Source organism: Periplaneta americana, chromosome 11, assembly GCF_040183065.1.
Source record: "Periplaneta americana isolate PAMFEO1 chromosome 11, P.americana_PAMFEO1_priV1, whole genome shotgun sequence".
In the NCBI taxonomy this organism is placed as follows: domain Eukaryota; kingdom Metazoa; phylum Arthropoda; class Insecta; order Blattodea; family Blattidae; genus Periplaneta; species Periplaneta americana.
In genome coordinates, this window is record NC_091127.1 from 37,510,391 (window position 1) to 37,527,951 (window position 17,561).

At 37.2% G+C, this 17,561-nt stretch overlaps 1 protein-coding gene across 2 annotated transcripts in view; it reads right to left on the reverse strand.

The window, feature by feature from the left end:
* The window catches only part of LOC138708947 (pickpocket protein 28-like), a 62,333-nt gene extending 45,525 nt beyond the window's left edge, over window positions 1-16,808 (reverse strand). Inside the window, exons 1-5 of one of the 2 annotated variants that reach the window (XM_069839334.1) lie at window positions 16,755-16,808; window positions 14,788-15,002; window positions 9,979-10,209; window positions 9,149-9,257; window positions 1,371-1,522 (exon numbers count right to left, since the gene is read on the reverse strand). In XM_069839334.1, the coding sequence (XP_069695435.1) occupies window positions 1,371-1,522; window positions 9,149-9,257; window positions 9,979-10,209; window positions 14,788-14,987 (692 nt within the window). In that variant the 5' untranslated portion in view covers window positions 14,988-15,002; window positions 16,755-16,808. Of the gene's footprint in view, window positions 1-1,370; window positions 1,523-9,148; window positions 9,258-9,978; window positions 10,210-14,787; window positions 15,133-16,754 lie in introns of those variants that run through there. The other variant, XM_069839333.1, reaches the window with a different exon arrangement.
* Window positions 16,809-17,561: the final 753 nt, after the last annotated feature.

Sequence of the window (17,561 nt, forward strand, 5' to 3'; positions counted from 1 at the left end):
TTATTTATTTAATTATTTATTTATTTATTTATTTATTTATTTATTTATTTATTTTTCAGTTATTTATTTGCCCCAAATTCCATTTTCAAGTTTCAATTATATAAGTTGCTTAGTTTACTCCTAAGAATTATGTCACCAAATTTTGAAAGATATTAAGGAAAAAATGTGGATTTTTATCCTAAGAGTCGATGTATACCTTAACTTCCCACTCCACATTCCCCGGCAGAGACAGTTATGTATCGGAGCGATACGAGTAGACCTGAAGGCAAGCATTGCTGAGTGACGGATTCTATAAGGCATGCATAATAGCTTTCTGCTCTCGCTGGTCGCCTATAATCTACCACTGATGCATAGTGCTTTATTATGTGTTCATTTCTATAGCAGTTGTAAATTATTATTATTATTTTCAATCCATTATAATTATTTTATCCCAAAAATTTACAAATATATATATTCTAAAGTGCTCACATAATATGGCATGTGTTTTGAATTCTTTAAGATAAATACGTAATTTTAGTATGTAACATTCTCCATAGTAAGAAATCATTTTGGCGAAAGAAGTTTTACTCGAGGTCAATTTCTAATGGAGTTAGGTCGGTTCAAGATTTTATTAATTGTTTCCAAAAATAATTCTTTGGGCCCTCAAATTCGATTTTCAAGTTTGAATTATATAAATTGCTTAGTTTACTCCCAAGAATCTTATCACCAAAGTTTGAAAGACATTGAGGAAAAAATGTGGATTTTTATCCTAAGAGTCGATGTACACCTTAAATTAACTTCTAGCTTACTCGTATTATTATGCTACACCGAGACGATGATAGTCAGATCATTAGCAAGTCCACCACCGTGGAGTAACCGTTAGCACGTCTGATCGTGAAACGAGTATTCTCGGGTACAAATTCTGGCTGGGATAAGTTACCTAGTTGAGGTCTTTTCCGAGATTTTCCCTTAATCAACTGAAGCAGAATTTATTGCGGATAACTTTCGGCTTGCTTCGATGTAGAGTCGCTTGCGGACCGCTGCCGAACTTGGATCTGTGGATATGTGGTCATTCGTTGTTGGTGGTAGCGCTACGCACCGTGGGCTCTCCATTGGGCTCATGGTAGCTCGATCGCTGTGAAGTCTACGAGGAAAGGTAAAGGGATCATATAGGCTGTAGGGTATTTCTGAACCGGCGCGCAGGGGTATTTGTAGTACACTAGGCTCACCAGAGCGGCCTGCGTGCGAAGATAGTCCCAGTCCGTGCCCTACCCTTAAGGGGGGAATACTAGATCATCAGCAAGACGATTGAGTTTTGCAAGAGAACGTTCGTTTTGAAGGAAATATTCTGTGTCGAAATTGAATGCTGAGACGAATCGTAAAATACTTACGTTCCATTTCTGAACAGCTCTTCTGAAGCCAGAATGTTGAATGAAAAACAGAGGCCGTCGTCGGTGAGGACTGTAGTGAAGAGCTCGTCACAATCACTCTCAATTCCTCCCCAAGTACTTCTTGAACACATTTCGTCTAATTTCAGAGCAACCTGGAGAAAAACATCTTATTGAAACACCCTGTATAGTGTCATAGCATAAAGTAATATAGAGTTAAAAGCAGTGTGCGAGGAAGCCACGCAATAGTTGACCTTAGCCAATTCATTTTCCGACAAATGTCTAAAACCATATCTGTTGACACGACTTTAAGATGCGGCAATTTTTCACAGATATGTCTTGAAATGGCAGTCTGCCTCACTGTTATGGGGCTGCATTAACAGACTTAACTCTATTGAAAAGGTCTGGCAGCACGAATCCTAACCTCAACGTAACATACTGCAAAATAAACAGCAATTTTTTTTAACGTTTAGCCTACCCAGTGGCGGCTCCTGCATATTTCTTAAGAGGAGGAGAGAAGTTCACAGTACAAAATTACACTTTCTTGAATGAAACATGCTATAAATTAGCGTACATATGTACATACATGTAAGACCAGGTAGTGTTGGAGTTGGCCTTCCCTTTTGTATAGCAATAATCTGTTGTGAATTGAGATTCCTAAATTGTCCAGAATATGAAATGTTTTCACTTCCATTCAGTGTTGAATAATTGTACAAATTATCAATTACAAGGAAATTCACAGCATTTTTCGCGCATACTACAGCATTACTTCCTCTTTGTTTTATATAAATCCGACTTTAACTTTCAAATATCCTCAAAAGTTTCAAACTATGAATAGTAGCCTATATAAAGTGCAATGAATAATATTTGATTTATAATTTAAAACTGTTTTTTCTATGCCTCCCATGCGCGACCAGACGGTTTCTGTCTGCTGCACTATTTCCCGCCCATACGCTGAATCAGAGGAGGAATGTTAAATGTTATGGTTTATTTAACGACGCTCGCAACTGCAGAGGTTATATCAGCGTCGCCGGATGTGCCGGAATTTTGTCCCTCAGGAGTTCTTTTACATGCCAGTAAATCTACTGACATAAGCCTGTCACAATTAAGCACACTTAAATGCCATCGACCTGGTCCGGAATCGAACCCGTAACCTTGGGCATAGAAGGCCAGCGCTATACCAACTCGCCAACAAGGTCGACTCAGAGGAGGATCTCCTCCCTATCCATTCATATACTTGCTTTAAAACACTGCTTCTTTCTCTGGCCGCTAGTGCGCTGTTGTCTATGTGTGTTAACTGCAGTAAAGGAGGAAAGGATTGACTTTCCTCCTGACAAACAATCTCACATCCTTCTCACAGGTTCCGTGCAGCTCAAGAGTATGCGTCGTTTAAAACTCGACCAACCGAGGTTTTCTGATAGTTATGAACTTAAAAATTATCGAATCTTCCTCGAATTTCAAGGCACATATTTTATTTGGTATTTACTTTCAAAAGAAGAAAAATGTGAGGAGGACGTTCCTCCCTTCCCTCCCCTGAGGAACCGCCACTGAGCCTACCATAACATGCTACGGAGATAGAATGCATGCAACTAATGGTAAGTTGATAATTACAGCTTCGAGAGGACATTATGGCACACATGGTACAGTGACTTTAAAAATAACAGAAATAATACAAAACGCCGAAAGAAATAAAAACAATAACATGCAACTAGATGGCTTAAAGCAGGCCTAGGCGCTTTTACCTCGATTGAGTCACTGCAGACCACCCTTAACTCACTACTCCACCTTCCCCGGCTGAGACAGTAATGTTTCGGTGCGGTACGAACAGACAGGAAGATCAGTGACGGATTGTATCAGGCAAGCATAATAGCTTTCACGAACTTTCGGCTCTCGTTGGTCGCCTAAATCCATCACTGTTGCATAGAGCCTTAAACTGTGCTTGGTTATATGGCGGTGTAAGCGAAAAGGACATGGGCGTGGGTTTCCGCGTTCAATTCACTTCCCCTCTTATGCCCTGGACTGGTTAAAGTGATCATGATTTTATAGCATATAACATTATCTGTTCCGACCTCCCTGAAAGTCATATATTTCCTTAAAATGTATTCACTTATGTACATCCTGTGCCTACATCAGGGATGTCGAACAGCGCTCTCAAACTGTGAAACGATTAATACTGTTTCCTGCTGTAGCTGAGCTGAAACGACAGTCAGCTCGCAGTAGCAGTGTTCTGTACGCAGTGTGTTTATCAATTCTGGCGGCTGGTATGGATATGGAGCGACGATTCAATAGCGAATGGACAGATAAATATTTATTTATCTTAAAGGAAGGAAAGGTACATTGCTTAATATGTAGAAAGGAACTTGGCTACATTAGCCATCATAATATTAAAAGGAATTTTAATTCTACACGTCACGCTGAAGCTTATGGACCACAAAAGTTATCCAGTTTCACTCGTCAAAAGGCTGTAGAAGAATTAAAATCAAGATTGAATTCAGAAAACCTTCCATCATCATCGGGTGTTAGTAGAGTAAGCTTGGTTCGTGCTAGCTACAAAATTTGTGAAATTATTGCAACGGCTTCAAAGCTATTTACTAACGGAGAATTTTTGAAAGGCTGTCTCATAGCTGTTACAAAAGGGATATGACCGGAATACGTTAATGATTTTAAATCTATATGTTTGTCTCGTAATATTTTTGCAGAGCACGTGTCATAAATGGGAGATAACTTGGAGGAACAACTGATAGTAAGACTGAAAACTTTCACTTATTACTCACTATAGCTCTTGATGAAAGTACCGAATGGAAAGATACGGCGCAGCTAGCTACAGTGTATTCATAAGGAGTGTCGATTTAGATTTCAATGTTCATTGAGATCTTGTAGATAACATTTCACTAAAGGATCGAACTCGAGGAGAAGATATTTTTGAATGTGTTACAAAAACTATGAACAAATTTCAATTTACGCTAAAAGCAATTAATTTTATACATCAAAACAGTTTACGTTTCTGAATTTGAAGTTGCACTGCTACAACACATACACACAAAGTTGATATTTTAAACATGATATTAACAACATTATTATTATGATTTATTTCCGTCACTAACGAACAACATTCCTGGAATGACCCAGTAGATAAAACATTATTATTATTATTATTATTATTATTATTATTATCATCATCATCATTGTCATCATCATCATAATGTAGGCTACATCCTTTGTTTATCAGAGTTCGTCAAGTGCAAATCTAAACTGAGTTCCTAATCAATTGGTAAGACGTATAAAAGTTATCAAAGTACCAGCCGCCGCAGTTTCGCTTTTGTTTACGATCATTCGGCCGGACTGCCTGCTACCTGTGTGCAACCGTTGCACGGTAAGGGAGGAGTGAAAGCTCTGCAGTTCACAGCTCGAGAGCGCTGTTCGACATCCCTGGTCTACATGGTCATCCCCACGAGATTGAACTGAAAATGCAATTTATAAAGTCACATTGACGAAGGAGGAAATTTTCTTTCGAAGAATATACAGGGCTTCCATTTCAAAACTTCCCACTCTAAATAATTAATTATTTAAATTGAATTCAGTTTAAACAAAAAACACGTCAATTTAGATATTGAGGGTTAAGTCTGAAACCAGGCTTAATTACATTTAGGTTTAACCCTCCATCCCCAGCCACCCCCATCCCGTATATTTTTATCATCATCATCATCATCATCATCATCATCCTTCACGAATTAGGCCTCTGTAGACCTGTTTAGGCCCCATCTAACAGTCTTCTTAAAGGTCTTCCTGGTCGACGATGTCCTCTAGGTTTATACTGCGTCATAATTTTTGGGTTTCTTGAATTTTCCATTCTTCTTACATGATCTAGCCAATTGAATTTGTATCTGCTGATTTTTTCTTCTACTGACTCTACTTCTAATTGTTCCAAAATTTCTTCAATCCTTTTTCGGTCTAAAAGAGTATATCCTGCTGTCCTCCTGAAAAATTTCATTTCCGTTGCTTTGATTCTATTCATGTCTTTTTTCTTTAATGTCCAAATCTCGCTTCCGTATAAAAGGGAGGGTAATGCTAGTGTATTATATATTTTTATTCTTGTAGATTTTTGTACTAATTTAGCTTTTAATGTATTGTTTATTATTCCTAGAATTTGTGTAAATTTGGTAATTTTCTTGTTCACATCTTTTTCATTTTGATAAGATATTTCACAACCCAGATAATTGAAATTTTGCACTTGTTCGAGGTATTGGTTATTGTGTATTATCTTACTTCTGACTGGGTCTTGTCCTAAAAATGCCATTACTTTTGATTTTTGTGCTGAAATTTCCATCCCAAAATCTTTTAATATTTTATTTAATGCATACAATCCTCTTTGTAAATTATCCTCTGAATTGGAAATTATGACTTGATCATCAGCATAGAGTAAGGTATTTAATGTTAGAGCACTGGTTATTTTGATTCCTGATGTGTAGATTTGGTTCCATTTTAAAATAATTTCATTTATATAGATATTAAATAAAGTTGGTGATAGTGGACAACCTTGTCGAACTCCATTATTAACTAATTTTCTTTCGGATATACAGTTATTTATTTTGACACTTATTTTGCTGTCTGTGTAGATTTCTATATAAATCTAGCTTCTCAACATTCAAACCCTTGATTACGATGCATGTTCTTGTATATCACAACATCAGGATTAGTTTTCATTCTATTATTAGATCTATGCTTTATATTTCAGTTGCATTTATGCCGATAACTCTACAGTAACATGCTTAATTAAAAAAAACACGGCCGGCCATTTTATGCTTCCGTGAGTGTGTAGGCTATGCAAATGGATGGATTTTCCAAGAAGGATTATTTCTTTTTTCAGTGTTGTTGTAGACAGATCATTAATAATAGTTTTCTTGGCATTCCAAAGTTGCTGTATAATATTTCTACAGAAATAATAAACATACATCATACAATTGAAAAGAGCATATGTTGATATCTTCCCATCTCATATCTAGTTAGGATCTCTCATCCTAGTAACAGCTACTACGACGCCAATGTATTTCGTTCATGCTTTGGAATGTATATAATTAAAACTGAGCATAAGTTTATTATTTTCAATTATATTTAGCGTAAGGTCTCTATGGGCGAATCCAGAAATGCATATAGAGTGTTAGTTGGGAGGCCGGAGGGAAAAAGGCCTTTAGGGAGGCCGAGACGTAGATGTGAAGATAATATTAAAATGGATTTGAGGGAGGTGGGATATGATGATAGAGACTGGATTAATCTTGCTTAGAATAGGGACCAATGGCGGGCTTATGTGAGGGCGGCAATGAATCTTCGGGTTCCTTAAAAGCCAGTAAGTAAGTAAATAAGTAAGTAAGTATGTAGGGTCTTTATTTGTCCCGATTTTTCCTGAACAGTTTTTTTTTTCAAAATGTCTCGCTGACCCAAAGTTTTTGGGATCCTCAAATGTCCCGCTTTTTTGCGGTAATGCATTGCCATTGTATTTTGTTCCAAGTTTTTTGTGTAAATGAAGACGAGCTGTTTAATTAATTTTTATGTGTACATAACTTCTGTATTTTAAGAGCAAAATGTTCAAATAAAAATCAATGTGCTTATGAAAAATGGTGTGAAATTTTTGTCTTTTTCAATAGTAAAAACTTTAACGTTGTGAAATACTTTTCCTTTGGTGTGATTTTTTCTGGCAACTACTGGATCAAATGCTGTTGTAGAACGTGGTTATTTACTAGTAAACTCTTTATGGTCAAGTAAAAGAAAAACCAAAGAAAGTTGAAAATGTGAAGCCTTTGCCCATTGCAAATCAAGCTTTCAGGTATAACTCCCTGTAAAGTTGATCTGAATAATTTCGAAGGAAAAATTGTTCCGGGACCAGGTATCGTACCCGGGACCTTTGGTTAAACGTACCAACGCTCTACCAATTGAGCTACTCGGGAGCTCTACTAGACACCGATCCAATTTTTCCCTCTATATCCACAGACCTCAAAGTAGACTGACAACCGTCAAGCAACCAACATTGAGTGCACACTAACTCTGTGTGACTTAAATTGTGGTATTCTGTTAACAAACAGTGACTTGTATTATGTAAATCAAGCTTTCAGGTATAATTACCTGTAAAGTTGATTTGAATAATTTCGAGGGAAAAATTGTCCCGGGCCAGGTATCGAATCCGGGACCTTTGGTTAAACGTAAATTGGATCGGAGTCTGGTACAGTTCCCGGGTAGCTCAGTTGTACGTTTAACCAAAGGTCCCGGGTTCGATACCTGGCCCCGGAACCTTTGCTCATTGTCCAAACGCACTCAAATGATGAATCATGTGCTGAATTTTATGACTAAATTACAACAACCAAAAAATCAAGTTCGTAATCAAACACATAAACCAGAAAATTGCGGAAACAAAGAAGCCTCTACTTCTGCAGAATAAATATACAAAAAAGTCATTTGAATGCACAATATAAAGATAACTGTTAGTACAATGTGTCAATAAAATTTCCAATTTTTTGGTTTTGTAAATCAGCCGTAACGTTTTTGATATCTTGGATTTTTTTTTGTTAAATTGCTTGCAAGTATCCCCTTTTTTATGGATATCCTAAGTTTCCATCGGCATAGCTCAGGGATAGCGACCTGGAATCGTGCTCCGAAGTTTAATTTGCGTTTTGGTTAGGACTCCAGTTGGGCGTATTGCCTGGTTGGATTTTTCCGAGGGTTTTTCTCAACCAAATGGCGAATTTTGCAATTAATGTCGCGAAGTATCGTCTCGCTATCAAAACTCACGTACTAAAGTTTTCTACATTACATGCACTGCAGGTAATTTTACTTGCTCAGCCCTGGATAATACTGTATGTTGTCACTTAGAAATCTTGCACGAAATGCAGTGAACTATAAATGATTTTGAAGGAAATCTTCAGTTTCCTCAATTTCACTAGGTGGTTCAATAAGTAAAGCACATCTTTTTTTTCTCATTCAAAATTTGTTTTATTACAAATCCAAATGTACCAAATTGGTCCCCAATTAATTGGCTACCCAACACCTATTTTTCCACATAGTCTCCTTTCAAATATATGGCCCTACGTCATTTAAATGTTAGAACCTGTATGTCAGATAGGTACCATTCAGCTGGTCTTCGTCTCAGTCACGTTCAGACGTCTCCTATGACTTGCTCATCGTCGTCATATCGCTTCCCACGGATCCCAGGAGAATTTTGTTATGGGGACAAACACGCCCAAATTGTCTCTTGAACTTCTTCAGAGTCTTGATGTAAACCTATCGGTGCGTTCAACTAACTCCGGTGTTATAGCAGCATGTGGTTGTCTCGAGCGTTGAAGATCTGACACCCTCGCTTTGTCTCGTTCTGTCGCTGACACTCTGCTAACCCAACGACTACAGTACTCCTATCCACTGCTTGATCCCCATAGATATGTTGTAAGCGTCTGTGAATGTTTGCATTGGTTTTCTGCTCCCCAAAGAGAAATTCAATCACAGCTCTCTGCTTTGTACGTGTTTCACGTGCAGTCGCCATTTTAAAACTAAACTAATCACAGCCATCTAACTGAAAATGGCGAAACTATATGACGAAATCCAGGAAGTTTTAAAGATTATGTATGTAAAATTTCGTTATTTTCCAATAAAAGGCAGCCGAGAAAAAAAAATGAACCGCCCACGTACAAATCACATACAAAAATTAAGAACTCACTTACAACGAGACACTTGAACACTGTAACATGTTGCCACGAAGATGATGAATGTTTTTAAGTAATCTAAGTCTTAACTTTTACCTCATCGATGAAGTCCAAATCTTCGTCTGTTGCCACGTCCCTACCTTCGAAATCAAATATAGTGTACACGTTGTTGCATACAATTTTTGATTGTTCCAATTTTTTCTTTCTGAAAAAAAAAAATCATTTTGTTTAGTACGTTCATTCAAAAGTTTTTAGCCATGAGCGTAACATAATTGAAGAGGTGGATTTCAAAGTGTAATTTTTTGAACTTGTTTCATTCACGTTTTAATTTATCCTTTTCAAGACCATATGTAACTGTCTGTTATTTAACAGACTCTCTTAAGTCTTGACTTAGATCCGTTTCGAAAAAACATATGCAAGAACTAGGAGCAACAAATTTCTTTTATCAGTTTTTGCAATTTTTCTCATAGCTTGTCATTTTGACTTAGTCCACCTCTTCAATCATCTCTAATAGGGAATTAAATAGCAAGAACGCAAATAATTCTTCAATGACAGTCTGCTGTATGTTTATTATGTTCACGTTTGAGCAGTGTATGCCGGCTCAGAGTCAGCGAGGTCGGCTCACATTCATCAGTATGGTTACAGGCATATCCTTTCTTTCCGTTACGTCACAGCAGCACGGGTACGTAGGTAAGCGAGAAGAGGGGGAAACCTAGTCTTGCTGGATGAGTAAATCCTGTTACATTTTCAGAAGGAAGACGCGCACCTGGGAGGTTGACTTTGACGAGTAGAATAGACCTATGCTAGAGAGGTTACCTAGCATAGAGAGTCAGAGGGTGCTGGTCAGTTGGAATGTTCCGGAGTTCGTGAACCATGCTCTAATACATAACAGAAAACTGTTGTAATAATGGAAGTACTGTACTTACTCTTCGTCGGTCTTATTTTCCTTGTAGTATGCATCACTAAAGCTAAACACTGTACTCTTCACTTTAACCTCTGGACAAATGGTAATCGCTGGAAATGGTATCTCCCATACAGGAGTTGCAACTTCAGAAAACGTCACCAGAACAGGGTTAGTGTTCCATTTAATCCATACTTGGACTATGAAATATGTCACAGCGATTAAACTTATGAAAAAGGATAGAAGCCAAAACAACCTGGAACAACAGAACATTTGAGTGAAATATGACAATTGTTTCATCAAGAATTAGTAATAACAACTGATCACTGAGGTCTCAAATAATTTCAATATAGGCACTGGGTCAAATTTCATGTACAATTCATTTAATTGATTGTATTCTATAAATCTTATATTAGCATTGAAGCTTTAAGATGTGGAACAAGTTAAGAGTTATACAATTTCTTGGCGAGATGAGGTGAGGCCGAGGATTTGCCATAAATTACCTGACATTTGCCTTACAGTTGGGGGAAAACCAAACCAGGTAGTCAAACGTAGAGGAGATCTAACGCAAGCCCGAGCGCAAAGCCGGATCAACAGGCAAGCGCGTCTTTCGACTGAGCTACACTGGTGGCTTTACAAAAATATGCAATACATAGTAAGTAGTTTAACTATACGCAAATAAATGCAATAGGCCTATACAGCAAGAAGATTAATTCAAGGCAGGAAATAGGAAAGATTGAAGAATACGGGGCTTGCAGTAAAAGACCTGCCCTTGGGCAGAAAACTGTGAGTAAATTAATTAATTATCATAATTAGCAGTATAGGTCATTCGTTATCTCGTGAAATCTACCTGCGAGTGAGGGAACACACAAAGTGGACTGAGAAGCTTCCCTCTCTTACTACGTTTTAACTTGCAGCTAGCTAATTCTCATATCCCCACAATAAGGTTATTACTATAAGCTACGGCGCACACATACACTTGAGGCGTTCCGTAAGAGAAGGACGAGCCCGCCAAGGGTCGAATTTTGTGTTTTTTACTCCTCCGAATATTTAAGGACATATCTACAACTTAAGCCTGGCAGACGTTGGCGGGCTCTCCCTTGCTACATCGAAATTATCATTGTTTGTAAGGTTGGAGAAACTGCATAGTCTGTGACAGGTTCATAATATTCATATTACTCCGTACGAGGAGGACGAATACGCCACTCCGCCTGAAGGCGCGCGCCATTCATTGTTGTTGTAACCACACAGAAGAGTACAACCGTAGTGAGGAATTACGTGTATTTATGGACATTGTAATAGCTTAGTACGAGTAATAGTGACAGTGATAATCAACCAGGCATATCTGGTTATTGCAGGAAACGTCAGAGGCATGTCGAAAAATGAATAAACGTACAAGCAAAGATTAAAAGGAACAAAGGTGAGTCGTACATTAGTACGAAAACATCTCGACATGTGCAAGCTCGCGGTATAGGCCCGCCATGTACTTGTGGGTGCTTCAACGCATTAGGTATGGAGAAAATACAACCTGTATTTCGCAATTTCTGGGAGTTCGGTGATTATGACCTCCAGAATGCCTGTATTTCTAAGCTCGTAACTAGTATTAATGTAAACAGATATCGCATTAAGACCAGGCCGACCTCTCTCAGCTGGTTTTGCCAAAGAGGTAGCTCACTTCTGATAAAGTAAAGGAACTGAAAGCTCTCCTTATCTATATGCCACAGAACGTTTCTGCATGGCGTGATCAGCAACCAAAACGTGCAACTAGCAGTGACTGACTCAGAGGAACATCTTCATGAAGATAATGTAATGGATTATTAGCACCTCTGTTGCCAGAACAAGTGAGACCATTTTTGATAGCAAGGGTAATAACATGACAGGTCTCTACTTATCTTTGTTTATTAATAATTTCAGACACTTTGTAAATGTCACATTACAGTGCGATTAAATGTTTTTATTTATTAGGTATTATTATTATTATTATTATTATTATTCCTTCGCTGTGGTCGTGCCAGAGAATCAGTCCCATTCCGAGGCTTATTTGGATTCGTAACAAGCCCTTCGCCCAACCCCCAAGCTGGAGGACAACCCCTCATCGGCTGTCCGCGACTGCTTATTCAATATATTCGCAGCTACCCTCCATATCTGGAGGCCGTCTCTTCGATCCGCAACATATAGAGTGTTAGTTGGGAGGCCGGAGGGAAAAAGACCTTTGGGGAGGCCGAGACGTAGATTTTTTTTTATTTTATTGGGTTATTTTACGACTCTGTATCAACATCTCAGGTTATTTAGCGTCTAAATGAGATGAAGGTAATAATGCCGGTGAAATGAGTCCAGGGTCCAGCACCGAAAGTTACCCAGCATTTGCTCGTATTGGATTGAGGGAAAACCCCGGAAAAAACCTCAACCAGGTAACTTGCCCCGACCGGGATTCGAACCCGGGCCACCTGGTTTCGCGGCCAGACGCGCTGACCGTTACTCCACAGGTGTGGACCCGAAACGTAGATGGGAAGATAATATTAAAATGGATTTGAGGGAGGTGAGATATGATGATAGAGACTGGATTAATCTTGCTCAGGATAGGGACCAATGGCGGGCTTATGTGAGGGCGGCAATGAACCTCCGGGTTCCTTAAAAGCCAGTAAGTATTATTATTATTATTATCAATATCTGTCATTACTGAGTTCATTCTATGCCCTTTGCTTTTTCTAATATACTGTTTTCAAATTATTCCCATAATATTGATGAATTTATAATGTCATCTATGATCGCTATTAAGTTGGAATATTAAATTGGGCATTTAATTGCAATTTTCAATAAAGGTATTCGTTTTTCAGTGTACAAAGTAATTATCATTATTTACAGACGTGTCCTTGGCGGCTTCACCCTTATCTCGTTTACAGGTAAAATACTTTGAACATTGATTATCTCTTAGTGCTGCTTATGATTAGGTTTTCTCCGGAGCGGTTGTTTGCGCGCTTTCAATCGGAGACCTCCAGATTACCTCCGATTGATGCCGCGCAGGTTGTATATGTGCTGTGGCGCAGACATACACTTTCCGCTGAGCATTTCTTTAATCGGATCAGGTAGTGATTCGAGTCCGCTGACGTCCGCGTATCTTTTAAAATAAGTTGTAATTTGTTGTTGTATATTCTCTCTTTTATGCTAATCTCTCTCTCTCTCTTTCTTCGGCTTTTTTTCTTGTTTTGCTTGAAGTGCTACGTTAGCTGACAGATTTTTTTTCTAGTTTTAAAATTCATAGTAGGCCTATATGTGGAAAGGCGTATTAGTTTTATGTCATTGATCAAATTAATAACATTCAATCTAGCTGCAAAACTAACGCAAAAGTAAAGCCTTTCAGTAGCTAATGTAAACATTTATACTGTAGTTCTCCTGGAAACACTTGTTTAATCGCAAACAGTGTTTGTCAATTATTATTCTAATCGGTTTAGTTTAACATAAAATATATTGAGGGAGCTTCAGAATGGAACAAAAGAAACGTGGGCTATCAATGGATTAAAATTTACTGTCCAACATAATTTATTCAGATTCTTCACCGGACAGGATTGTGATTATTGTGTTAAAGGGTGTCAGTATTTGAAGTGCCTCTTCTAAAACGTGCCACTCTTTCTCTATAATAAAAATATAAGCGGATATAAACTTAAGAATGATTGTAATTATATTATTACCACATGTTTCTTAGTTTTATTCAGAAACTCAATGTTTTAATCCAAACAGTAAAATATAACTCAAGTCGTCTTTTAAATATTTCATATGTTTTTTATTGCCTCGAAAGTTACGTTTTAGAGAAATTTCAAGACTTTTTCCTATACTATGGGCCTTTAGGAACAACAGCACTTAAACAATTAAAAAAAAAGTCGTATCAAATGTTTTGCGTAATTGTTTTCACCAAGTTCGCGTTTGTGCGATCGCTTCAAATGCTCTAACACATTCGAAGTTCCACCACCCTTAGTGTAAATTCGCCCACAAAGTTTACAATGTGAGACTTTATTATTCAACTAAATTAAAGAATTTCCATGCAACGGATATCTGATTTTGTGCCATTTTATTCCACTCACAACTACCGTCAGTCCGTACGCGGCGGTCGTCCTTGAGCTAACTGTCGCTTCGCTCCGAACCACCGTATCCCTCCGTATGTCCCCTGTTCCAACTATGGTAGTGCCGGAGATCACCGGAGGAGAGCTTTATTCGTAATCTTCGATTCCTCCGCGGTAGTAGTCACTCCGATGAGCAGCACTGTTATCTCTACAGGTACACTTGGCGGGTTCGCCCTTCTCTTACGGAACGCCTCATTTGACTACACGAGATAACGGATGATCTATAGCATTGTTCAATGAATTTTAGTCAACTTTCATTAAACAAATAAAGATTCGGGACGAGGAAACGATGAATGTCACATTTTGTTAATTTTGAGAAAAAACTAAACAAATTCCAGAACCTTCAGCGTTTTTCCCTATTATATAATACAGCATTTTCTTTCCCTTGTTTCTCTTGTTATGATGTAGATTTGTTAGGATGCCAATGGGGTATCGGAGCTCCTGGGGAAAATCCCTGCTACATGGATTACGGGCTTGCCCAAAACAAGCTATAAATCGGGAGTACGCCAGGACCGAACCCAGGTCTACAGGATTGTAAGTCCAGCGCTGTAGCCACTAGACCACAGTTTAGAATGTTCTGTGTAATATGGTAAAATATATCATCTGTTGCAAAAATTTGACATTCTTCACCCCCTCCCTCACCCAAGTCTTAAAATGTATTTGAATATATTTAACACACACTAACTAATGTAACTTTTTATTGTTTTGAAACTTACCTTTCGGTAATAGTTCTATGTTCCTCGCCGACATATTGTAATCCGTGAAGACTAGTGGAACGACAGAACTCCATTGAGTTGGTTTTAATTATGTGGAGGAATCCATTAGTCTTTAGTATTTTCTTGTCGTCTTCGATATCCATGACGAAGTCGTCTTTCTTGGTGATTGACGCATCCATTTTGATCTTCCTTGACAGCATTTGGAGATATTGCGGCTGCATTCAAGAAACAGCTTTTTTTCCTATTCATTTTTTTTCAACCAAATTTTGAGAGCGTGTTTACTATGTAAAGGACTAACAAAATCATATTTTCAACTGCGAAAAGTTTTTAGCGTTTGATTTTTTATTTTCTTTCCTGTCGTTTCAGAAATATTTTCAAACCCACATTTTTAGTAGAAGATCTAAATTTTTAAGCTTCATTTCCTTTGGTTACATTTACAAGACATATAAAAATATTTCTATGCATTCATTTTATGGATTATCTAATTCACCGTTTCTCAAACTTTTTTGAAGTGAGGACCACTTTTTAAAGTTAGAACAGTTCCGCGAACCACCTTACTCTTGTTCCTTTCGAAAGCAAATTTATCATTTTTGTAGCATATTTTAATACCAGTATACTTATATTTTAAAATAGAATTAAGATTCGGTACTTTGGTCCTCTGTTATGAATTCGGGTAGTCCCTAGCTGGGTTTCAGGCGCGGCACCAGATGTGCAGGGAAAAGAAGACGAGAAACACTACGTTCATAGTGCTTTAAATCCCTCTTTTGTTGATGAGAGTAGAGTGGGAAGTCGGTAGACGGGTAGGGTAATATATTTCATAAATGTCAGTACTGGGAGAAAAAGTGAAATTCGATTGCCATGTGTCATTTCCAAACTCTGAGATTTTATGCTATAGTGCGATACGCAGTTCGTTTGAACTTTATTTTTTCTTCTGTCTTTTTTGAAGGACCATAAGGGCAGACCTCGAGGACCACAGATGGTCCGCGGACCATAGTTTGAGAAACGCTGATCTAATTTATTCACTTTGGATTTTTTTCAAATTTTGAAAATGTAACTTTTATATAATTCATAAAAAAATATTAACAAAATAAACTAGCATCATTTCTTACAAAATAAATGCATAGAAACATGCAGCTACCATAGGCTATAAATTCTTTCAGTAAAAGTTTCATGCAGATTAATTAATATTTGGTGTCGAATGGAGAAAAATAGACTTACGGAAAAATGGATTTGAAAGTAAAATGAATATTTGTGTAACACATGTCTATTAAAATTCTCCTCCGCTACATTCATCTAGTAACTTCAGGAAGCCAACTTTAGAACAAAAAGTTACTAGATTTGTAATCAGAAATTTGTAAAAAAGAATTACTTGATGAAAAAATAATTTAAACAGTTCTTTAAATGCCACGCCACCTTACAGCCTTAATTTATATATATATATATATATATATATATATATATATATATATATTTGTAATCATAATTTAACTAAATCCATTTGGGATATGAAAATACACATTCTACAGAAGTGAAATATCCAATAATTTTTTTTTGGAAAATTTTAATGATTTTCAGTGGAGTCTCTTAAATAATAACAGCTCATAGACCTATTATAATTTAAGGAACTTTTCAATATTTAACGTTGAAGAAATTGTATAATTTCATTTTAATCAATCTAACACGTTTCTATAGTGCATACATTTTATCTTTCCACGCTCGCTGCTCTGTGCACTGGCGCATTTGCTCTACATTCCGAGCGTGGAAAGATATTTTTTTTTATAATTTCCCACGAAAAAAGAACCTTAAAACAAGTAGTCTATCGCATTTTCGTCTTTAAACATAATAGTAATGAAAGCCAAATGGCTTGGTTTGGTTGATATATGCAACACACATATTTAGCAGATATGAAAAATTAGACGTAAGAACAATATATCGTTTCGACTGTTTCAATTTAAGCCAATACTCACAGAATTTGTTGTACCTTGCTGTTAAGTCAGCACAGGCTTGAATATTGAGCTCCTTAAACTAAAATACCAAAGGAAATCCCAAATTTGACACACCCTTGAAGTGGAGAAAGCATTTTAATTATTGCGAAGTGTAAATGTGTCATTGGGGAACGAATGTATGTCAGGTCACAAGCCCTCGCAAGGGCGTATGCTGAAGTCACGTTTCAATTCCAACATAACGAGTTTCAAATTAAATGTTTGGGAATGAGATAATTTCTGTATAAAGTCACAAGTAATTAATTTTTATATGATTTTCCGATGAATAACAGTGACTCTTGGCGTCATATTTATAAATAAGTAATTGAAAATGACGAAAATTAAGTATTATTTATTTATTTATTCATTCATTTATTTGCTTACCTATTTACTTACTTATTTATTTATTTATTTATTTATTTACTCAGTTAATTATATATTTATTTACTTATAAATGATTGATTAAATGGCAAACTTACTAGTGTTAATTATAATTAATTACATAAGCACATGTGGCTTAAGCTGTTTCGGTGTATACTTTACACCATCATCAGAGCTCTCTCAGAGTAGGCTCTGACGATGGTGTACAGCAGACGTCTCAATAGGGCCTTCTCGGAGCACTTCCTCCTCTCTTTCTTTTTTAATGTAAGAGCGGAACAAGATGCGGGAGCAGTTCGTGTATCTCCGGATGACGTCATTGACCACGACGTTTGAATAGACATCTGCAACAGCTACGATTTTGTCTCCATCTCCGAGAAAGAATGTCCTTATTACCGCAAATATATGAAGAAA